General features: G+C 37.6%; 1 protein-coding gene across 2 annotated transcripts in view; it reads right to left on the reverse strand.

Moving 5' to 3' along the window:
• The window catches only part of LOC150089845 (macrophage mannose receptor 1-like), a 63,051-nt gene extending 37,790 nt beyond the window's left edge, over positions 1 to 25,261 (reverse strand). Inside the window, exons 1-11 of one of the 2 annotated variants that reach the window (XM_090389673.1) lie at positions 24,880 to 25,261; positions 16,128 to 16,172; positions 15,815 to 15,856; positions 13,151 to 13,198; positions 12,923 to 12,967; positions 12,739 to 12,792; positions 12,366 to 12,538; positions 9,189 to 9,378; positions 7,649 to 7,786; positions 6,427 to 6,549; positions 1,367 to 1,524 (exon numbers count right to left, since the gene is read on the reverse strand). In XM_090389673.1, coding sequence (XP_090245799.1) covers positions 1,367 to 1,524; positions 6,427 to 6,549; positions 7,649 to 7,786; positions 9,189 to 9,378; positions 12,366 to 12,538; positions 12,739 to 12,792; positions 12,923 to 12,967; positions 13,151 to 13,198; positions 15,815 to 15,856; positions 16,128 to 16,172; positions 24,880 to 24,934 — 1,071 coding nt within the window. In that variant the 5' untranslated portion in view covers positions 24,935 to 25,261. The remainder of the gene's footprint in view (positions 1 to 1,366; positions 1,525 to 6,426; positions 6,550 to 7,648; positions 7,787 to 9,188; positions 9,379 to 12,365; positions 12,539 to 12,738; positions 12,793 to 12,922; positions 12,968 to 13,150; positions 13,199 to 15,814; positions 15,857 to 16,127; positions 16,173 to 24,879) is intronic. The other variant, XM_090389674.1, reaches the window with a different exon arrangement.
• Between the last annotated feature and the right edge of the window lie 491 nt (positions 25,262 to 25,752).

The following is a 25,752-nucleotide window of genomic DNA, read 5'->3' on the forward strand; positions in this document are numbered from 1 at the left end:
CACTGGGTGTTAGAAATAATACCAAACTATTATTTTTAGGCCACCCGAATAATTAAATTCATCTGCCGTGCTGTGTGTCATGTGTCTGTTATTTGCATGTATTCTATGGTCGATTTGTCTGTTTTGCTGGACGAAAAACATGTTAGAAATAATAGAACAAAATCCAGGATTTTCGACAATTAGGGTTGCTCTGCAAGAGCGTGTACAGAGTCATAGCAGTGTGTGGCGAATTTTACATCGCTAATTACTGTACCCCTACCATATCCAGAGTGTACAAGGTCTCAGAAATAGAGACTACCCTCCCAGAGCGCTCCCATAGTCAGTGGCGAATCTTAACAGAAAATGTGCATTATCTCCAAAACGGTTCATTTGCGCCCCGATGTTCACTGGGACTCTTTTGCTTATTTCTTTTTTGTACTTTTTACCTTTAAATTATTGACCATCATTTTTGAAACACCCTGTATATTACTTGATTAATTATTTATTTCTCCTAATTCGCAAGTGTTGCATATTAAATCAGGTGGCGCTAGTATCTTCTTCCCGAAGCTATTCAAATTCGTAGGTAAGTGTTGTTATTACTTCCAAACAGGTAATGTATTAATTCCATTTGGTTCTATGGATTATCCGCATGTACCTCCCCACGTTACGGAATAAGTTTCCAGTTGTAAGAAGCTCCGTAATTCAAATAATTACCGAATGTGATTTCAACGGCCGTTTCCTATGCTATAGCATAGGAAGCCATTTAAGTCAAATGGCTTTAGATTGTTCTAACCGGCTAGTAACAATTTTCACTCTTATTCACTATATAGTTATCAAATATAATACAAAAATTATCTCAAGTAGAATTTTACTTCCTCTCTCCGACCCAACTAGTATTCTTCTCTTTTCAAGCCTTTAAAAATAACTAATTTAACGTTTAAAAATGAACACAAAATTATCTGTCTATCATAGCTGACTACAGTAGCGCCCTCCCAGCTGCACGTGAACAAGCAAACAACTTTTCAGACCAGAGAAATTGAAACGGGTGTTTTACTACATCCAGGTGGTCCAGGCTTCTTCTTTCGCTTTCAGCCAAAGTTGTTAAGGAACAGTTCAAAAGGGTTACATCACGAAGAGGGTATTGTTTTTTTAAGAACAAAATGCCAGTAATTGTTTTAAAAATTAATTCTGTTTTTCATGTAACTTACCTCAATAGACGGGAAGGGCTATTTTTCACACATTTGCCAAGTTAGTCTGTCTCGAGGTGCGTCAAACCTCACGATAGCTGTCACTTTTGAGATAATCGAAATCATTCGTGACTCTGCTCTGTTTAATCTAAAAGAAAACCAAACCAATTTGGTTTGGTTTTATATGCAAAACTTCTTACCCTGTCTCCGTCTAGAAAACGAGATGGTTGAGATGTAGCCCAGCGCACAAAATTCACTGGGGAATTGTCTGCCCAATAGTACTCATTTGAAACAACTCGATGGTGAAGCCCAATCCATGGTTTCGTCTGCAACTCAGTCGTCAGTACAGTGACGAAATCTACAAAATTAAAATTGAAACAACACTTATTAAAATAGTTCAGTCAATTGTTAATATATATATATATAAATATATATATATATATTAAAAGTTAAAATTTCTGAGGAAACTGATACTCATCTATTTACAGCAGTCTACACAGTGAGCCAATTAAACAAAGAGACTGTGTGCGCTCTGCGTTTGGTATTAAAGTAAGAGGCCAAAATAATACACGATCAGATCCGCTAGAGTGTGTTCTTTCCAATGAGTGAAAGTTGAAACTTCTCCGGTCAGTAGTTTGTGATTTATGACGGAAAGAGTAATAGTAGTATTGTGCAAGTCGTCAGAAAATTGAAAAATGGAGCAAAGAGCAGTTATCAAATTTTATTGTAAATTGGAAAAAGGTGCTAAGGAAACTTGACGATTTAAAAAGAGTTTATGCTGATGAATGTTTGTCTCGACCAAGAGTGTTTGAATGATTTTCTCGTTTTCGTAAAGGAACGTGAGTCGTTCGAGGATTATTCCCGACCTAGCCGACTGATCTCTGTTCGAACACTGGAGATTGTCACAAAGTTTGGAAAAATTGTGACTGAAGACAAATCAATTTCAAAGAGGTTGCTCGCTGAGATGATCTGTATCGATAAGGAATCTGTGCGAGAAATCTGTACGATGAACGCGATACGGGACAATATAAGTCATCCAGGCTGCAGTGACCGACCAGCTGAAAGCGGTACCAGAAGAGAAGTTCCAGAAGTGTTTTAAAAACTTGTATAAAAGATGTAAACAGCGTGTACGCATCGGAGGTGATTACTTCGAAAATATATAACCTTCCTTTGTCGATAGTGTATTCCTTTTTTTTTTTTTTTTGTAGTAGCGTCAGTCTCGATATTTAATTGGCAAGCTGTGTATTTCAATTCACTATTCAGAATTTAAGCAAAGCTCAGTCGATCTGTGACAGCGAAATCCGCTGCCTTACAAATTCGAAATGAGTATATTGTCAGGTGGTCGTAGCATCAATTGTCCTTTTCCACTAGGTCCCAAACAGGCTTAAGAGATCGGGTGCATTGGGCGGCCATGGGGGCATGGAGAATTCAGGCTCATATTCTTTAAACTAGTTAGCAACCTGCCGGGCCTTGTAGCGAGGCGCGTTGTCTTGTTGATAGATGCCCTAGTTATCTGGATGCACTGTCATCATTGAAGGTGGTATTGGGTTGGCGGTTATAGAAAAGTAGGAACTCTCATCGACCTGGATATTAACTGTTATCAGCGGATCCACATCATGCGACGAAAATAGTCCCCAAACCATAAACAACCGCCTCCAGCTTGTCAAACGACAACAGGGCCTTCAGGTGCCATGGCCTCATGTTGCTTTCTCCAAATGCTTATATTCTATCAGCATGATAGTTGGAAATGTGATTTGTCAGATCAGGAGACAGATTTTCACTGTCGGTGGACCAGTTGTTGGTACTAACGTACTGTAAGACATAGTCTTACAAATATTTATTTCTTATAGTGAAATACAGTATGTATATCTATAAAGATAAAGTAAAGATTGGTTGTATTGTATTTAATGAAAAGGAGAAACACGGTATGTGTTGGATAGTAAGGTCGGGATTAAGTTTTCAGAACAAACCACTAACAAAAGACGGAGCGGAGAAATTTGAAATCTTAAAAGTGGGAAGATTAAGACTAAGGGTATTTTTTATTTTTTTTATTTATTACATAAAGCATTCCCTGCAAAAAAAAACTGGCGTTCCCGCCATATTATACAACACCGTACTTAAAGATATAGATAGATGAATCCACTAATATAATACATAAATACCTAAATAAAGTTAAATACTTAATCGATATATTTCGTACGTAGGCCCACTTAGTTAAGTCCAGTAAGTAATGTACTCAATGATATTCCGATGATTCTCAAAGACGCTCAAGAACTGCCACCCATTATAGAGGAAGCTCAATAAAATGTTTTCAAACCATCAATTATAAAAAAATAGTGCACATTGAAAAAGTTCAGAGTTAACAAAGATGCCAACAGAAAGAAGAATCCACGTTAGTTAACTTAAATCAATGAAGACCAGACGAAGTGATCGGTTCACCCAAGATGTTCCCTCCATATGAGGTACATATCGGCAGACTGTAAACACTGTTAGCCGCAAGTGCAGAAAAGCTAAATTAAGTCCACCCGTCATCAGCAGTCCATCGGGTACATATGATAAATAAATCAGAATATAGTACAACTAAAAGTCTTGGCAACACGCAACTCAACAGAGGAGATGCAACTAGGTGAATAGCAGACAATAGCAGTTGACGAAGGGAGAGGAGAGCATGCAGAACAGACTCTCACCAGTAATCAGAACAGTATCCATACCTACTCTGCTAGTAAACATGAATCTGTTCTGATGCACAGCCTGTGAGTCTAGCCCAGATTATAAGCCAGTGTGCTGTTCCAATTGGAGCTTTTTTTTTTTTGTACAGGTGGTGCCTGCAAAATTTGGCCAACCCCACCGTATATTACCATACCATACATACAGGGTTACAATTCATAGTATCGTACAGAGAATGAGATATATCCATTCAAAGTAGGCAACAATGTCCACAGTCCACCTGCACAAGAATCCTCCAGGATATCTTTCTCTGTGAAACGATTTGCGCATCATTTCCCACAAAGGGTAAGCTCCCACCTACAGTTAGAACAATACGACACATCCTGCTCCTGCCTTGTTAAAATATTGAAACAAGGCAGGAGCAGGATATTTCAATAGGGTAGACTGATCATTAGATCAGCCAACCTGATTATTTTCCAATCAGCCACAGAACCTCATCACACGATGCAACAGTTAATTTCCATACTCCTCTATTTTTAACAAGATTAACTGTCTTCAAAATACCTGGACAGCAAGCACTTAGAAGGATTTGAAATCTGCTTCTGTTCCCACCAGGAGTTGCACTCCAGGATTCAATGCATGTAGATTCAGCGATGCTGCTATTAATTCCTCCATAAGATCGGATAACAGTCATATAATATATGTCCCCAATTTTCTACCCTCGTGGGTAGCACAGTTGGTAGGATCGCTATCCTGCCCACACCGGGTGGAAAAGACTTAAGTTTGAGGCCCAGCAATGACGTGAGAAATTTTCTCCGGCCTTTTTCACAATTTGGCTGAGTAAATCGGTCTCAGGCGTGGGTAGCTTGGTTTTTTCTCCCGGAAACTTGGGTTTGTCTTCCAGCAAACAGAAAATCAATTTGTCAATGATCTACTTCAATTTGTAGAGGAAGATGGTATTAAGATTTTAATATTTGCAGATGACGTGAAACTTTACTCACGGATCAACAGTTAAGCTGATGAAGATAATCTTCAAGCTGCTCTCAACTCTTTAGCTAATTGTGTTGTTTTAAACGATCTGGAAGTAAATCCTAGTAAATGCAGCTAAATTTCCCTTGCAGGTTCAGAAAATCTATAATTTTGGTAAACCAATACTACATCAAGGATATTCCGATTACCAGAGTTGCCGATGTTAAAGATTTGGGTGTTAGTTTTACCGCTGGATGTGGGTTTGATAAACATGTTAGAAATATATCACTACAAGCAAAAAAAAACAAATTGACTTCATGAAACGGCAGACATATAGATTCAAAGGTACTCGGTTTTCTGTGCTTTTATTCAAATTAACTGTACTCCCTATACTATAGTTTGCTACTATTATATGGAACCGGCACTATACGTATTTAATAAAACAAATGGAATCACTACAATGAAATTCATCCACAATCTTTCCAGACGCAATCCCATGTTCTACCACCGAATTTTCTACCCGAACCTCTGCTCTTCAAGCTTCAGTCTTTCGAAAGTCGGGGAACTGTTCTCTATCTAAAACTGTTGTACCATATCTTCAATGGTTCATCCTACCTGCATGATCTTTTATGCCATATTGATCTTCACGTTCCAGCGGTGGCTACTAGACAGAAGACAACATTCCACATCAGTAACTCTAGAACTCGTTCTTTCAAAGAGCTATGGCTCTTATGAAGAAGTATGATCTGGATATTACTGTGGAGAGGAAACAGTTTCATAGAACTATCTGCAGCAAGTTGGCTGGTTGACAGTAGGGTTCAAGGTAAAAGTTATGGTTAAATAGTATCTTTTATTCGTTTACATGTTAATGTACAAGCTTTGTATCCATGTATTTTCTGTTCTGTTATACACTTTAACTGGGCGAACGCCTGTTGTGTATATTATATGTTAATAATAAATAAATAAATGTGAGGAATTTTTATGTACCTTTATCACAATGTGGCGTTGGTAGTCACTCTCAGACGAGGGTAGAATGGTTTTAATCCCGGAAACTCAAGTTTTTCGTCCAGCAAACAGCAAATCGACTAAAGAACACACGCAATTTACAGACAATATATATGACACAACGCGGCCTTAGTTGCTGATGCGCCTATAACCATTCAAAAACAACTTTTCCGTCCGGGACAACTTTTAACTCCATATTCCCTAGCTTGAAAGTAACTCCAGGATATCTGCTATCTGCGCACAAAACCCGACATTTAGAAGCATTAATCTTTAAAGGCATCTTAAGACACATCCAAGATTAATGTGACACATACGGTTTTGGAAAAATATAAAAATTTATTATTTAGCATAAAAATTCATAATTTGATAAAATTTAATTAATGATAATTAATTTAAATATAATTACAAAACTCCGTGAGTTATTTAAAACTTTTTAATAAAAAATACAATTAATAAAGATCGTTATTTATTAGCGCTTCTCTAAATTATTGTTGGCGTTTCCAATAGAGAGCCTGCTGCACAGTTTAAGGAAAAGTGAATTAAGTAATTTTACACACACACACACATACACACACCTCTTCTTTAGATGATATAATACTAAGCAACTTCATCCACTTACTTTGTTCTTCCATACTGTGAATTGAAGCCAAAGAGCCACCTAATGAAGAACACTCCTTCTGCGCATCTGCCCAATTTTTTCGTTCCGAGACTTCTTTACCGATTGCCATATAGCACTTGTTTCCTACAATGAAAACACCAAGGGCAAAAATAATAAACCATTTTGCAAAACAAACTGTTATGTTAATATCTAGATATATTAGGTTATATATTATTATATTAAGTTATAATTAGGTGTGCTCCTAAATACATAAGCTATATATTTGGAGTACACAATCCTTTCCTTTTTATTTCAGAGGAAATTGTAAAAGCCACAGTTATATTTTTGTTCTTTTGGGTATTTTAAATTAGTATAAGTTGAAGATCATCCTGTGTCTTTAAGACCTATCAAGAATTAATTTTATAAACGATAAATGAGTATGTGATTACAGCTGAAGTTTCCAATGTTCTGTTGTGTATTTATATAATTAATCATTTAACTCCTCTGTGCATTGCTCGCTATAAAATTGGCCAATTCAGAAGGAATTTATGTGTGTATTTGAAATAATAGTTTGACCATTTTTACTCTCTAATACGAGCAATTCAATGTTGCTGTTTCCAGGAGGGATGGAGGTATTGTGCTAAATATGCATCCCATCACATCTAAGTCAGAAGAGCGAGAATGAGTAACCTTTCGCATCAGGTCGACATTTCGAAGACACTATCTTCATATTTATGCACTAAAATTGTCTAGGACAGGAGCACAAGTCTCAGGATGGTATTAAAGTACCGCTAGACCTTCAAATAACGATCTGAGTTGTGCAGCTAATGGGGTTCCCATAACCTGATTGAGTTGTTAGTTGTGCTATTGGTTCTACTGTAAACAAAGCAATGGCATGAACAGAGAATACACGGAGCAATGGACAGCGAGGATGATGCTCGATTTTTCCGAGTTCGTTATCTTTCTCTCCCTGATACCATTCATGCTAAACTTGGCTTCGCTCAGTTCGAAACACGATAAAGCAGGGTATAGCTACTCTCCTGTACTCGCGGCGAACGGCAGTTTCTTACAGTTCTTGTATGGTCCAAATAAGTAGCAATTTTCCGAGTAAACAATCCATCTTGAGGCATTCGAAATTTTTCATTCAGTGTAATCGGTAGATCCGATAAAGAACTTCAATAATCATAATAAACCGACAAGTTTGATTAATTATAAATGAATGGTTAATTAATATTGTACCTACCAAATTCATGCCATTGAAATGGGCAATGTCCAGGCAAGGGAGTAGTTGGTGGTTTGCTTACTGCAGCAGTCGATGATGACCTGTGCCTCTTACATATAAACGAGGCCTTCATATTACAGTCGTCTTCATTCCATTCTCCTGAAAATTGAAATTTATAATGATTACAAGTGATGCAACGGACAGAATTAATATCACATTTGCATTCCTTCACCGTTGAATAGAAAGCTGTGCAAGTTGATTCTGACATATAAGAGAAAAAAAAAAGAGTGGAAACATCTGGGAATAGTTTCAAACTGCTTGAACCAGTTTTCAGCTTTTTAAAAAAAGAAATGAAATGCAATAATGGATTTTTTTTTTCTGAAAACGCGAGCCGGAAAATACTAAACACTATTCATTTTGATTTCCCCTCCTGTGGCAGCAGCTGAATAATGATAGAAGCCTCTTTAGCCGCGTGGCCACTTATATTTTTAAATATGAATGCATCAGCGAAATGATATTAACTAGTTCTTGCTGAGGGCCTCCGACTATCAGAAGTGTTCCTGATCGACGTTGGTTCCAGTTTGTGTACACAATTCGTTTGAAGCAATAAATAACTAACAACAAATCGCATGTATTTAAACAATAATCTCTATTTCATTCAGTAAATGAAAGGTCACAATGTATTAATCTGTATTCCAAAAAAAAAAAAAGAAAACGATTCATTGTATTCAGGCACAGTTCCAATCCCACAATGATATCCATGGTTAAACAGTTCGAGATAGTCCTAGTTTTAATAAATGCTTATTATATTTACACAATAATGATGATTGCTTATTTTCTGCTTACTTTAACCTTTAATCTCTGGTATTCCGATACTGAAGGAATAGGTATGGTTTTCTCCATAATAAAGATTATATTTAGTTATCTCTTCATAGGCCATGATTAATTATGAGACGCAAGTTATTCATAAGGCCAAAATTTAAAACAAATAAAATTCATGCCAGTAGCGTGGCAAACAAGTTGAGCGAAAATATAAATGAACCGTACATAATAAAATAAAACAAGGGTGGGGTGAAGATAAAGGGTATTCCAGAAGCAACGCTCCTAAAATAATTTAGGAGCGTTGCTTCTGGAGTTTTCTAAATGTATTTTAGAACAAGCCGATTAATTAAAATTTAGCGGCGCCCCTCTGATAACACCAGGTCCGAATGTGCATTAATGCACTGATTTTGGCAATACTAATTTTCTTTATCTTTCTCTTTTCTCTTCTTTACTTTTATGGTGATTAGTTTAAATTTTCATTTTATATATATATATATATACTGTCAATTAATTGAATATAGACTTTCAATTAATTTGTATATACAGTACACATTTACTGATCTACACAATTACAGCACAAATTGTATACATTAATTTCATTCTCTACTGCGATTCTGAGAAGAGAGGATGGGGGATTATTTCCAGGAATTTTGTTTCGAGTCAAAATTTCGTAATCCATAGGATAAATAGAATAGATTCAAGACAAATAGGATAAATTCACCAATCACGATTTCCTTACCTGAGTCTATTTCCATGTCGGCGCATCGTCGTTCTTCATACGAAAAAAAAAACAAAAAATCGTTCGGGTGATTTAAAGCCCACTTCTCGAAGTTTAATATTGATTGGTCGCTCCACTCAAAGGCTCCATCGAATCCTAAAGCATTAAGACCAATCCACACTTTACTCACGCTCCGGTATCTTTTAGAAACCTAGGGAATTGCACATGTCAGTTTTTAAAACAGCACTCGTACTCAGAAACAAACGCTTTAAAACATCATCACACTTTAAACGCTGTTACAAATTATCTCCACGCTTTTAACCATAATAAACTCATTTATTATTCAGCAATATGTTATAGCACCTGTATCGGACCTCAGTCACTTGCAAACTGGTTTATCCCCCCCCCCCTCCGCCCAGAAAATTTGTGCGAAAGCTGTTAACGAAATTAGTTTCTGAGTTTGAGACTATCCCTATATGTCATAAATCTCACTTAGTAATTATATTTTCGTTTTCCCGTGTTTAAGACTGAAATTGGGTGAAGCAATGGTTAACAGCGTTAACAGGTTAAAATTAACCTTATAATGTGTATCAAACTAAGGTTGTTTATGAGGCATCAGTACGTTGTGTACGTAATTGCGTGAATTCTTCGGCCAGTTTGCTGGTTGAAAAATACAAATTTCTGACAGAAAAAAAGCTACGTAATCCTCTCATTGAGACCAATTAACTCGGCTACTGTACATGAGTTTCTGGAAGAAAAACCATGCAACCTTCGCATGAAGCCAACTAACTGAGCCATGCTGTGAAAAAAAAATAAAAAAAAAACAAAACGAAAACAATTAAAAATCCTCATTTAGATGTTCGAAGTCAAGATTTTTCCACGCTGTGGTGGTGATGGCGCTGATTACAACCATTGTGCTACCCATGAGGATCCAAGTGCTAAATTGCAAATTATTTTATCGTAGTTTAAAATGTGAAAGTTATTTGTATCATTGGATATTTTTAGGATAACGTCCATGGAGACAAACAACTCGTTCAAAGCCTTGATTAAAGCGAGTTATTACTCTAGTTTTTTGCGAATAAGCGTTCACATAATCACATTATATTCAAAATATGTAGTGATATGCAACTGAACCTGCGGCATCAGGTCTTCGCGGCTAACATATAAGTACCGTTCTCCCCAGGCTGCGTGGAAAATACCCGAGTTCGAATCTCATCAATAACGTGACTGAGTTGGTCAGTCTCATTCAAAGGGGTGGAATCGGCCACAGAATACAAGCAATTTGCAAACATAACACATGCGGCTTAATATGGTGTCAGTCGCTGATGCGCCTAAAAATCGTGCTATGTGAGGCATTTGAAAAGTTCGTGGCCTGAGTTCAGGAGTCGGATAACAAGTTACTTTTAATACATTACCAGATCTCCGGGAATGCATCCACTGCAGCAATGATGTCACTGTTGGTTAGAAAATGGACACCAGCCAGGTATTTTTTAAAATTAGGAAATAGGTTCAAGTCCCATTGTGCTAGTTCTGATGAATATGGGGAATAGTCCAAGGTTTCAAAGTGCAGCCATGGCAATCACAGAATTGTGAACAGGCACGTTGTCATGGTGGAACAAGGCTCGTTTGCTGAGTTTTCCTCGGCATTTGTCTTTGAGGCTTTTACGCAAACACATCACAAGGTCTGCGTAATATTCCCCCGTATTTATCTGACCTTTCTGAAGCTAATCTGCTAGTAACATTCGATCAGCATCCCAAAAAAACATGATGCCGTCACTGATGCCAGAAGAAATTGACTTGGGTTTCTTGGGAGTAAGAGAAGAGCTGTGTTTCCACTGTTTCACGGAGTTGAACTAAGGTTCTGGAGACGCCCTATGTAAGGTGCTATACATGTACTTATATCTTTGGACTGTTACTTTGACTATCGCTGAAAGTCACAGAGCCAGTCTCATGTATGGTCGCAAGCCTTGAAAGGCAATTTACCGGATATACTTGAAAACGATGCCAACATTAACGTGACTTGACAACTCATGTGAGTTTTTAATCTGCTGTCCAAAACTTTCGGACACATCGTGCCGACACCATTTTCATAGTTAAAACGTGTTATTATATGGTACATACGTTCAGATGATCCAACAGGTTTGGAATGTACCGAACTGTTGCTTGTCGATCACTCATCACCAGATTTTCCTTTTCAGTGACCTATCTTTACTCATAGATCTGCATTCTTTTTCTATTTGTTCTTTTATTTTCCAGTATCTGGCATCCCTTAAAGTTGAAATGAGTGATTCTTTCCTGCACACGGACCTTAACCACATCATGAATAATGGCGCACACTTCAATTAAGTAGTAATCTGCTTCTCCATTGGAGCAACTTAACACTGAGGCAGCCGGTGGGGAAGTAGCTATCTCCTCAACATGAGTGTGATGCACTAAGCAGCAAACCTAGTCGCTCATTGGTGTGCAAAATGATCATGAAAAGTGTGGCGTGAACCAAATGATGACATGTATTCACACTGTCTCGTGTCCACCACTTTGGTGGCAGGACGTGTTATCACAGTAGGGGACATGTTCTGTCCACATGCACTATTAGGTCTGCTCATACCGTTAGAAGGCCACGTTATCTCCACCGAACTGGTCCGATACTTCAGAATATATTTCTGAAGTATCGGACCAAATTCACCATGAAGTGCTTAATTTTTATCCGGATTACAATGGATTTTTTGAAGACGGTAACGTAACTATCCACAGGGCAAAAACTGTAACTGAATGATTCCAGGATCATTCCCAAGATGACGTCGTCATCTATCCAGGCCGCCTAATTTTCTAGCTCTGAATACAATCTGGGGTACATTGGAAAGAACAGTTCGGCTTCGCAGTTCTCTACAAATCACAATATATAGCAGCTGACAATTGTCCTGATGTCAGAATGGTGAAATCTGGAGCTCGACTCCCTCTGACATATATTGAAATCCATGTGACAACGTGTATGCGCTGCAAATCTCCCAAAAAGTGGCTATGCTAGATATTGCATAAAGATTTCTGTTTTGGTCAGTGAATGGCTAGTCACTGGGTCCAATGTTTACCGTAGTCACAGCTTTCGAAACACTGATTGGAGAGACATTCCTTTTAAGTTTTTTTTTTTTCTAATTTTGAATAATTGCCGCTCTTCCCCCAATAAAGATGAAATATACTTACCAGTCGTAACAGGAACGTTGCCTCTTCTTCAGAGTGAACAGACACAAGTGAAGCACCTTTACTTTCACAGTATTCTTCAGATTCGTGCCAGGATAACTTCTTTGATGACTTAAAGATATAGCAGTACTCGTTGAAAAGAAACCATTCAGGGTTATCAGAGCTGCATTGGCGAACTGAAAGATTAAATTAATGAAACCGTTGTGTTCAATAAAGACAGTAAAAAATATTTTATGCAAATTATTTGTTTGAATAATAAATAAGTTGCGCCAAACCACATCCCGAATATTTTTATCAATATATGGCGTTTTAATCAGCATGGGTAATTTAATATCAAAATAAATAAATAAGGATATTTGAAATAAAACTGACTTACGTGGTTCTTTCGTAGTCGTAGTGACTTTTTCTGTAGGAACAGAAGAAATGAAATCTGAGGAAAAAATGAGATTTAAAATGAGATAAAATTTATTTTAATCAACAAATATCTTTTAAATTAGCGTAAGTATTTAATAAATATATAATAAAGGATTTAGGGACGTTTGAAGATAAAAATAACTTACGCGGTTCTTCGGTAGCTTCTTCTGTTGGAAGAGAAGAAATTACATCTGGAAAACAAAAAGAGAGATTTAAAATGTGTCACAGTGATTCAATGTGTAAAATAAACTTTGGTTGACAAATGTTCAGGTATATTTCACGTGCGGTAGTTTCAAATTAGTTAATAGAAGTCAACGAAATTTGGTATGACACACATGAAGTTTCTTTAATACCAAAATAAATAAATGACTTACTCGTTCCTTTCGTGGTGCCTACATGCGTTGGAATAAAGGAGGTCAAACCTAGGCAAAAACAAATATAAAATGAGACATTTTCACTGAGAATCAACGTTTCAAAATGTACTAGCACACAAAATTGAAACGTGTATATGACAAAAACGGAGTAGTTATAAGAACTTTCCGACTTTTAATAATTAATAAAGTGAAAACGAAATTTGACCATCTAAGTGATTTATCCATTCCAACAAGAAAGTTCGCTTTTAAGTTCCTTATGGAAATACTGTGGGATAGGATAATTCGAGTGCTTGCAAACGTCATGGTCTTATTCTTGAAATAAACTTAAGTACCTAATTATTACTTCAAAAGAATCACGTCTCCTTCTCCAATAATTTCATTAAGAGAGAGAGCTACCAAATAATACACTGTTTATTATCTTTGTTAACAGCACTGCTTCCTGGAACGTCTGGCTTGTTACTCTTCTCGATGATCACAATGTTCTAATCAGTTCTTTCCTGAATAATCTGATCATCAAGAAAGGACAGTAATGCATGTGGCCAAAGGACTGGCAGAATTTCCAGAACGTGAAGCTAACAAAAGTAACAATAGCTTGTAACAGTGTATTAAAGATTACAGTACGGAGTGAATTCACCAGACATACATTATTGGTCCATTTTTATTTTAAACTAGTATCAGTTGAGAATATTTTAAGACATGCCCAATAATGATATGAGATTACCTTAGCTTATTGCGGTCCAAAATGTCCCAGATATTAAGGATCGCATAGTACCATGTTGGATGGTGCTATGCCTCATTTTGACAATAATTCAAAGGTTGACAATAATTCATGTGTGTAGTTTGAGCAAGGAGAGGAACCTACAAGAAACCTCAGCGAAGAAAGAATCATCAGTCGCCATTTTCTACATTGCTTGCCAGCAAGGTCGCCACCAAATTTCAGCAAATATTTGGCTATTGGGATGTCTGAAACACTGTTTACCGAGATATCTCTTCAACTCCTTTGCAGGAAGCAATCCTTCGCGTGCAGTGAACATTCTGTACGAAAGTTTGAAGGCAGCTGCAAACAACACATTGCCCACGTCTTGATTGCTTTTTTTGAAAATAATGACGGAAACGTGAAGATTTGATCGTCAATAAAAATTGCTGAAAAATATACCTTTGGTTATATTTATGATTTGTACTATTTTATGCTAATTATATTTCTGATTTTGTACTAACTGGTGGTCAAATTTCCAACTATATTATATTATTTCAAAAGAGTTCTCACGCATACTGATAACAGTGCAAAGAACATTTTACGACACGACCTTTAGTTTTCGAGTTATTAATTTTTTAAAAGCGGGAGAGGATTTTATAATTATCCTGTGATTAATATTAGTAATAATGGTGTAAATGTGGTTTCTTGAAAATCATGCAAGCTTGCTTTCTTGCAAATTTCAAGAAAGTAAGCTTATAGGGCATCAGCCAAAAAAAAAAAAAAAAAAAAAAAAAATATATATATATATATATATATATATAAATAAAAAAAATAAAAAAAAAATCCAACTTCACCTATCCATCCACTCCAATAGTTTGTCTAATTCTTCCTTGAATTCATTCAAACTACCCACTTCCCTAAAAACGGATGGAAGTTTGTTCCAGCAATTAGCAACCCCTTGGCTGAAGGTAAACCTCCGCACATCTGTTCTTCAACTATCTTCCTGAATTTGAATTTATTCCTTGTCATGTGTGTAGTTTGAGCAAGGAGAGGAATCCCATTAGTATTGAATTTGTTCAAGTCATTCAAAGTCTTAAACAGCTCAATCTGATCACCTCGCAGGTGTCTAGTATCCCCAGATGCTTCAATTTGCAGACGTGAAGCCTTTCTTGGTAAGAGCTTCCCTTTGTTCCCCTCACAAATCTTGTTTGCCCTACTTTGTGCCTGTCCCAGGAGCTCTACATCCTCTCTACAATGATGCCTCGAGATCTGTTATGCAGTACTCAAAATATCTTGCAAAACAGTTGATACAAGTCTAGAAACAGCAAAATTTTCTTTCAATAACGAAATAAATAAATAATAATGGAATTAAGAATGTATGCTATTAGTCCCAACACGTGCCGCAACCAGCCAGCATCCTTTTACTATTCGACTTTCAACTCATAGAACAAACTTTACTTCTTCCTCATTTACTCCTTCAACTTCCGGTTTCCGGAACAACCTTCCTCCACACTTAGTTCCTGAAAATTACAGTCTACAAAAATTCAAGTCTAATGTCAAGGGTATCTTCTCACCCTTCAAGCCATGAACGGTACTACGTACTACAGGTTCTAATACCTTTAATTTGGGGGTTTCTTAAAAAAAATGAAGGAAGAATGACGTACGATTCTTCCATATTGACTTCGTCTCGTGGAACAGAAGAAATTAAATCTTGGAAAAAAACAGATTTAAAATGAGGTAGTTCCATTCCACTGCTGAACAAAGCTTAAGGTATATTTGAGGAGTGCAATGCTTTGAAAAACTGTTAACTGTTTTGAAAAGGAAGTTAACGAAATTTGGTATTATCACAGGTGATTTCTTTAAATACCGAAATAAATAAATAATAATGGAATTATACATAATCTATATTTCCTATTACGCATTAAATATAAATTTATTTTTTTACGGATATATGAGGAACGACTTACGTGGTTCTTTGGTAGTATATGTACTCAGTGGGAAAAATGAAGCTAAACATGAACAAAAAAAAAAAAAAAAAAAAATATATATATATATATATATATATATATATATACAGTATATATAAAATCAGACATTTTACTACTAATTAGTGTTTGAATGTACACTAATAGTCAAAATTTAAGGGATACTATGATAAGAAATAGTCTGCGAAATGGAACAAAGAAAGAAGTTTGGAATGGTACTTTCTGTTAATAGCGAAATAAATAAATAATGATGAAATTACACATAATTACGGATATATAAAGAATTAATCCTTACTTGTTTCTTCCTCATTGCTTTTCGCTGGAAGAAAAGTAGATAAACCTGCAAAAAACATATATAAAATGAGGCACTTTATATATATTGGTAGTTATAATTTATTTTGATACTCGTAGTTAAACATTATTCTGCCACGTTTTAACTTGATAAAATATGGAATAGCGTTTAGTTCAGTGTAATTACCTTAAATTTAAAATTAAAACTGGACCGCTTTTGAAACATTGCATGGACTGTGTTTTAAGCCCGCGTTACTGCTATTGTAAATATAATTAATGCGAACTGCTCTGAATTAGCGGTTGTGCTGAAGTATAAACAAGAACACTTACTTTCTAAAAATTATAATTATAAAAATATTGCAAAATTGACAATTTTTATTTTTCACTGTGCAGTTTGAACTAGAATTTTTAATGTTTTGGTTGTATTCCGGTAGTAATTATCACGTGTTTAACATTAATTATTGAGCGTTAATGTCCATTTATAAGTAACTGGGGATTTTCTCCAGCCCTAAAGGGTCTGGCATAGAGTTAAATGAGTTCGTCTGAATACCGCACAACAGTCAAAGTTCACTTATCAAATACTGTACATGTAGTTCTGGTCATGCATTTTGTATTTATATCCGCCCAATTGATCACTCTTTCTATAACTGTGTCATCTCTGGTGTGTATAGGGTGGTTACTGGTCTCTCTCTCTCTCTCTCTCTCTCTCTCTCTCTCTCTCTCTCTTAACTTTTGCTGAGGACTGTGGTCTGAATCTCGACTATTTGTGAATTTTCACGAGACTTGTTGAAACAGAAGTCGTGGAGATATTACGATTTACTGCGAATCGATGAGAGAGAGACACAGATCGTGGACTGCATTCCACACAGACCACTTTCCCTTATCCTAGGGAAGCGAACGTATTCACCTTAGCACCTATACAAGACTAAGCGTTTCCCGAAGCATATATCCAAACATGCATCATTTCTCAACTTTTGCCTACCACATTCTGGTTCTCCTAGCCTCGCACCACGGACCACCTGACAGGTTAGAAAGTAGCAGTGCGAGTTACCGTCCCTGGCCCCATGAGGCGGAATTTACATAATCAATACTTTTCATTAATTTGGAACACAACGCAATTATGACAACTTCAAGTGAAATCAATAAAACTCAAGTCAGTCAAAACTTTATTTAGTCTGCGCATGTAGTAGCACAGTGGTATCATTACCATCCTCCTGACACCACGTGGAAAAGGTTCGAATCCCGTCGATGACGCGAGGAACTTTAATGGGTTTTTTTCACTCCGTGGTTGAGTTAATCGGCCTCAGGCGTAGATAGCAAGGTTTTCCACCCAAGAAACTGGGTGGAAAAACCCAGTTTCTTGGGTGGAAGAAACTGGGTTTTCCAGAAAAACAGACAAATAGACCATAGAACACACGCAATTAACAGACATAAGACGTACAGCACGGCAGATGAATTTAATTATTCGGGTGGCCTAAAAGTAATAGTTGGATTAGGTTAGTCAAAATTTTGTAAACAATAAAACTCCGTAAATATAAAATCAACGCTATTTACATATTTACAAATAAATTAATCAATAAATTAGTCTTTGTATACAACGAAGAAATCCGCGATCTTTGTGTCCCTCTCATCGGACAGCAGAAAATCATATCACCACCAGTTCCGTCTCAAAAAGTCTCGTGAAGAAGACGTGTAATCTATTCCTATTTACAATATTTACATCACGTCATCAAAATTTGCTTCCTCCTAATGATATTAGTAGCAAACGTCATAAACCTGATATATTTTTCTTTAGAACTAAAGACTACACAGAGCGTCTTACTTTAAAACCATCTCATTATCTCCAATCCGAGATGAATCTTTCACCAACCCAAGTTAGTGAAGTCTTTCTTTGACCACATAACAATCATATCGCCAATGTCGGCCAATTCTTATTTTTCCACATAATGGACATCAGGCACATAACGGAAGGTGACCCGATCCACATCAGAGCCGATCCATCGTTCTTGCCACAACCTCAATAAACTCAATTTGAAGATTATCTCTCTCCATTTTTAAATCTCGTTTATCATAATGTCTTCGTATATCTGGGCATGATCGAACACCATATATATATCTCTACAGATCTATTCCACTTTGTTGAATACTCCAATGCTTTCCTCATTATTATTAGGATAATAGGCTCACACCCAGCTATTGCTCGTATAGCATCATTGGATACGGTTATTTTAACTTGCGCCACCCTCAGAAAAGCATGCTTTGGGCAGACAGCATACATCTCTTAACACAAAAATAATGAATTCTTACACCCACGTTTCTCCACACGCATACTTCGCAATGAGGAGAAATAACCACCTATATAGTATGTCTAAAGCGTTACCCTTAATGCTTCACTAAGGAGTTACCCTTAATGCTCCACCAACTTCTTCAGATTTGAGTGCACTGATCTCACTTTGTCTCTTTTATATTTCGCGTAGGGTAAAAAGGCAAGCTTCTCATCTAAATATTTGACCCAGGAGGCAAAGGAGTGAAAAAGCTCCCATCATCATTTGGGCCTTAAACATTGTAAGATAGTCGCCCACCACAGTTCGTCGAATGACCCTTAAAGTCAACAAACACGCCCAATACATATTTTGTCTGTGCATACTTTATTCTATCCTCCACTGCGAAAAGAGCAATTCTTCTTGTATACATATTTATTTTTAGATGTCATTTCCTTTTCCTGATGTATCTTATTATCTCTCTTTATCCTACAACAACAACAACAAGAATTATACACATATGGCGCCTCCGTAGCCAAGTGGGAAAGAGCAACAGTGCGTAGCACACGCTTCTTGATTAGACCGGGGTTCGTGCCCGTCACCACCAAATACGGAGGATGCGGAAAGGTCAGGGAATGGCCACCACATATCCCGGAGCAATATGGCCTTAGTTGTTAATGCTCCTAAAAACCAAATAAACAATATACACATATAATAAAACAACTGCCTTTCTTTCTACCAACTTTTCAACTTCGACAAAATCCTTTCCAGGAGCCTTTTCAGTGCCATGCCACTTTTACTGCTTCCTTCGATTCAGCGATCCTCCAAGAAAAGCGGCCCTACATAGTCTCCTCCCAACTTATTGTATCTAGAGGACCAGGTCTTACAACTTCATAAGTTACCCCCTTCTACCTTAAATTTATCAAACATAATTTGATAGTGCCAACTCCAAAAGTATCATTAACCTTAATTTTCACAAAATTGTGCCACGACTGACGTTTTGCACTCTTAATCATTGACACATATTGCCTCTTTAATTCCATATATCTTTCTCTAAACTCATGCACTTTAACCTCTATCCTATACCACTTTGCTATCTGAAAAGCTCTTCTTGATCTATTTACTGATCTTCTTAAATCCGAGAGGGGAATGGACCACAGAACCTAGTGTACAACCACAGAACCTAGTGTACAGCGTATAGCGTTGATTGTCATGCAGCACTGAGGATCCACCCAACTCCACGTTTGTATACTGTGTCGCAATAACAAACTCTGTAAAAGCCAGAGATAGCATGAATTTTACTGTTGGTCAGTGTATTAATGTTTGGTGGCGTTGGTCCTCCAACTATTTAGGCGCAGGGCCCCTATTGGGATCCCACGTTTCTGCCCTCTACCTCGTGTGACAAGACGGGTGTAGTAAGAGTTAGAAAGGTCTCTGGCGGAAAAAACTCTGGAAAGTGAAGAGAGTTGGAACACAGGTGAGAAGGAGAGGAACAGATAAAACCAACTGGAAATAGGAAGTTATAGGGACAGATGGGTCCCTGTGGAAGGAGCACATTCTCCACGGGGGGACTGTTAAGAGCAGGAAAACATCTGTGGTGGTCGAGTCCACAAGGCGAAAAGATTGAATGGGAGGTGAGAAAGGGAGACAGAGACTGTAGGGGATTAAAGTCATAGGAACAGGGCACCTATGTGCAGGATGAGATCGTAATGCGGGCGTGCAGTGCTTTTCTGTTAGTAATCACACACTAGCCAGACCAGGCCAGGTAAATTGAAGCTGGTATCAATAAATCCCACGTAATGCCTCAGACGTGGGATTTACTGATGACTCATCAGGGTAAGGTCTCCCCTGATAAGTTCTCCCCACTGCAGTATAATTTGGATGGCCCTATTAGAACAACACACAGTCTATATGTACTTGACCTAATTGCTTACCTGTCATATTTAATTACACAATTACACTTTTTTTTTGGAGCAATGTGAAATCTCTTAAACTTTCTCTTCATAGAGCCCTGAAGCCCTTTACAACCTCTGAACTATGTCAACTTTCTCACCATCCAAGCTACCTTCCCACCTTCCCTCATCTCTGATATCAACTTTTCCTGTACAATTTCATCAAACTTCTGCCAGCTCACATTCCGAATTTAAAATCTATCAAAGATATTTTTCTCATTAATTCCACGTCTCCCAATCTCAAATGTTATACATTGATACTGGTGGCCCAATGCATTTGAACTTTCCAATTGTTTATCGCATTTACAATAAAAGGGTTAGCAATATTTATATCTATATACAGTATTGAATCTCCTAAAGTGTTGATTGACAAAATTGATTCACTACACCCAGTGTCTTGCATTATTGCCTTTTCAAACATTTCACCTTTCATATCATTACAACCGTTTCCCCATGTGCTTGAAGTTTAATTTGTATCAACCCCATACCTTCTCCAAATATTGTAAAGACGAACGTAATTTGTCCAGAAACTGACAGTAAACTCCTTCAAAATCTCACACAATTTGAGCAGACATACATCACTTATGTAATTCAACTCTCCAAACATCATCAACATGAATGACATCAGTATGAATAGACACCGTAGTAAGATGGTAGCCTGATTGTTCCGCCACAATGTACGATCTTGCGATCCTAAGGATAACCACGGACCTCATTCTTAAAAGCATAGGTGTTTTGTACCAAGGCCAGGTAACAACTTTTTCATATATTATCTTAGAAAGCTGGACTGCCACTACATTAACCCTCTGGCCATTCAACTCAATTATCTTAAATTTCTTATTTCTCGTCCGATTGACATTAACCTCCATATCTAGAGTTATTCTAATAAATCTCATAATTCCTCTTACATTTCTCATATTCCTCATTTATTATTGAATATCACACCTTCTTCCTCTTCTTTTACAACTGGCATACGCCGACTTTTCCTCTTTCCTCTTGCAATCTTTGAATTAGTGACCCTTCTCAACACAATGATCACATGTAAGACTCCTTTACAAAATCTGGTCACGTTCCCATAATTCATGTACTTTAACACTTCGGCAAAATCAAAATATCCTTCACTCTGAAGCAAGGCCAGTTTACACAAATTATTTCACTTTAAATGAGAGCATCACGAATTCCCTTCGAACTTCTAATATTCATTTCACCGTATCTTGTTTGCGACACTTGCCACGGACCTTACAACAACTCACTCCTGAAATTGTTGTCACTAGACATCTTTCTTATGTAACATTTTAGTCCAGAGCTGCCTTATGAACTCCTCCTTCTCAATGTTCTTTTCCACATTAATGATTTTGACAAAGATATTGAGAAAGAGGACATTACCTTCATTCCAGATTTTCCTGGAACATCAAATTTTAATCCAATATTTCTTATCTTTTGACACTCTTGAATCACTTTAACAACAATAGGTGAATTAGTCTCGACTACACTGGTCTGCAAAACGTAAGGACCAACACAATTTCTAAAGGTTACAACCACGAAATCTTTAATTAAGGTACTCTTTACTGATGAGAATAGATTCAGTCTCAGCAACGATTCTGGATGTCGGCTAATCTGGCGAGAGGTTGGCACACGGTATCACCCCGCAAACATCACTGAAAGGGATCGATATGGCGGTCGAGGTGTTTTCGTCTGGGGAGGTATCATCTTGGATGGACGTACACAACTTCAGATACCAGAAGGCGGTACTATAACCTGTGCACGCTACTGTGCTGAGGTAATCCTTCCCCATGTGCGTCTGTTGCGAGGTGCCATTGGCCCCGAGTTCGTGTTTATGGATGCTAATGCCACATCCCACCGCACTGCAGCTGCGATATGCTTTTGGAAAGTGAGGACATTGTTCGTATGGATTGGCCTGATCGTTCCCCGACCGATCTAAATTCCGTCGAACACATATGGGACGCTCTAGGCAGACGCCTAGCGGCACGTCCACACCCACCGGAAAATGTTCACCAGCTGAAGATGGCGCTGACGGAGGAATGGACGATGTTACCGCAAAAACTTATCAACAACATTGTTCTACTGTTTCCTTGTTTCCTACTGAGGACCACCTCTTCCCTTTGTTCTATCTTTGGCAATGATGCATCTGTATCATGGCAGCCAGTGCTATGTTGCCATTTTTGAATAAAGTCCCTCTGTACCGTTGTTGTCTCGGTGTTGTTTCCTTCATCATTTCTGTACCTCAAGAGGTTCCTTTGGTATGCCTTTCCCATTTCCAGTTTACTCCTATGAGAAAGTACAGGTGAAAACCTGACTGGTCCTTAAATTTTGCACAACCGTGTATTATTCCTTTATCTCGTATTCTTATCACCATTTTCACTTTCACTTTATCCAACACGGTCTTAATTTTCTTTTTAACGCTCTTCTTACTTCCACCTGTTCGTTAGTCAATATGTCCTCACTATCAGCTTTAATTATCACAGCATGAGTCTCTTACGCCTTTTCTCTCACATCTTCAGCAACAACTGAAGCATCCGTTTCCTATGCTTTCATCATTATTTTACAATCCTTTACTCTAGACTTCAACACCTAAAATGTTTTCTTCGTTTCCAATACCTCCAACACTGAAAGTATACTGCGGATATCAGCTCGGGTAATCTAACAAAACGGAAAGCACTGCAGATCCTCGAGCAGTTTCCTTATTTCGGTGAATTCCGCCCACAGATCCTCATTAACGATTTCTTCTTCACTTCCATCTCATTCTTCTTGTTCACTATATTCACTGTCACTGGAATTGTTGCCAATTCCATTGGAAACAATTCCAGTGACAATTCCTACAACAATTCCTCTTCTGATCCTTTCTCAATTTATATGTTTTCACTGATTCATGCAGTATCTCCTCATAACTTTCTTCTAACCTTTCGACTGTTCCTGTTGCTCTCATTCTGGAAGTTGCCTGTCCAGAACTTTCACCATCAATTACGTCCATGTCTTCATCACTCTCTTCCCCAGAGGGGGACATCTCCACTTTGCTCTTCGACATTGCAGCCACAAAGAAAAGGCAATAGAACATCTTTATCAGGAGCAACTTCAGGAACAACCGAAAGCAAAGAACTCTTGCAATTGGACAGTTAATTAAATAACTTGTAAATGTAAAAATTATAAATATAAACTTAAAAAATATAACTCACAATAAAACAATAAATTCAAAAATTTATCTCACAAAATAGAACTCACAAACAAGTTGTTCCCTCTCAGGACTCGAGGCCCTTCAGTTCTCCTGTCCCTTATCTCGCGTCCTCGTGGATAGTATAGTTGGTAGAATCGCCAACCTCCTCACAACTGGTGGTAAAGACTTAAGTTCGAGTCCCGTCGATGAAATAAGAAATTTTCGTGGACTTTTTTACAACGTGGCTGAGTTAGTCGGTCTTAGGCGAGGTCAGCACGGTGTTTTCTCCGAAAACTCTGGTTTTTCGTCTAGTAAACAGAAATTTGATCACAGAACATACGTAATTTAGAGACAATATACATGGAGCAATATGAACTTATTTGCTGATGCGCCTAAAAACGGAACTACAACAACAACCTTGTCTCACAATCACAGATTCTTCTTCACCAGCACGACAATGGCAGGTTTTCCTCTTTCTCATCTTCACAGACATAAATATAATAATCAACCAAATAAACGCAGCACCACTGGAGCGGCTTACAGGGGACGGTCATAAAAGATAATCCGTCCTGAATCGGTTGTAAAATGAAAAGAAAGTCTGTGCGTTTCGTCTGGTATTTAAAACGTGTTGCCTTCTTCTAGTCCTTTGGCTTGGTTGACCTTGTACAACTCTTTCGGATACTTTTTCTCCATAAATTGGATGTCATCGTTGGAGGTCATTCTTATCCCCCAATCTGCCGAGCGCTCTGTTCACCGCAATGATTCACTCACAGGGTGTCTTTTTTGCTATGGTACCATGAAATGATTCCTGTATAATTCCTGCACAATCGAATTACTGACGCATGGGCACACAGTTTTTATTAACATTGCGTGTATTTGCACGTCAGAAAGATGCGCGTATCGTTCATTTCCATCAATTACTTGATCTTTAAATCGAGCTGCCTAATATTTTAATAGCAGCTTGATAGATATATGACTCCTAACAGCCTTAGTTCAACGTTAAATACTTTGTTAAATGTGCAAACTGGAGCGTACGGTAGTTTTCACAGTTACAAATAAATAAATAAATAATAATTGCAGTATAAAAGAGCTTTACGATAACGGATGAAATACAGTTTTAACTACAGAACTTCACTTCGTTTTCCTTGTTGTAAGGAGATGTATTTAAGACGTCCTAAATGAACACTTCTTAATTTCTAAATACGAAACTGACCTTTCGTATTATGTCGTAAAGCGGGCTCATGTACTCGGCATAAATTATAATAAATTAAAATAAAGTTAGGATTTTGTTTAGCCGATCATTTTGTTTAAGTGACCAATGAAGGAGGGAAAATATTGAATGATGTACGCGCAAATCTTTAAAACGCTTACCTGAAATCGAAGAAATACAAAGAAAGTAATGTACAACCCTCCAACAGCTTCTCATGGTCACTTTTTCTGAAGTCTGCTGCCTGAACTACTGTGTTTCTGAAACCACTCTGTGAGCGATGAAACGCAATTAAAGTACTTCCGTTGGCCAGAGGGGACTTCCGCAATTTGTTATCAAATCAATGTAGGACGGCTACTGTGGATATCCACGTTCATTACAAAATTAACCGCTGAAACGGATCAATAATACGTTAATCGTATTTCGTCAACATTTATGGCGTCAGTAAAGATTCAGTGACGTTCTCTCCAAGGTTTCCGAAGAAGGAGGGCTGATATATATCTATATACAAAGGAAAAGGGTGTCAAAGGGGTGAACGCGTTTCCTTTAAAAACATCATTAAGGAATTGGACATCAGTGTGCGAGTAGATAACGTAAGTGGTGTAATGTGAGTAGGCGTATGAAAAAAAAACAAAACAGTGTATCGAATTAGAGTTCTGAAATTCCGGGATGAACAAGATGGGTGTGTTAAAAGAAGGCGTACATCCTCGCCGAACACAGCTGTGAAAAGGTGCCCTTAAAGAGCTGCGCTTTTCATTGGCAGGGAGAAATCACTCGACGGAGAAACTTTTTATCGCTTCTCTGAGATTCCGGGTGTCGGGCGAGGCGATTCATGTTTCCCTCTTTCTTCCGAAATCCTGTTTTTTTTTTCTTTTTTTGTAAAGCCAAACATGCAAACCGACCGATAAGCTCGTGATTATTAAAGACACAACATAAACTGACTTCTAGCAGCCTTAGTTGTTTTTTCACACACATGCGAAATTGAGTGAATAGGACAATGATAGCTACTATGCGCGAGCCGATAACATTTGGTTTTT

This window comes from Mastigoproctus giganteus, chromosome 2 (assembly GCF_048544385.1).
Source record: "Mastigoproctus giganteus isolate SK-2022 chromosome 2, ASM4854438v1, whole genome shotgun sequence".
Classification (NCBI taxonomy): domain Eukaryota; kingdom Metazoa; phylum Arthropoda; class Arachnida; order Uropygi; family Thelyphonidae; genus Mastigoproctus; species Mastigoproctus giganteus.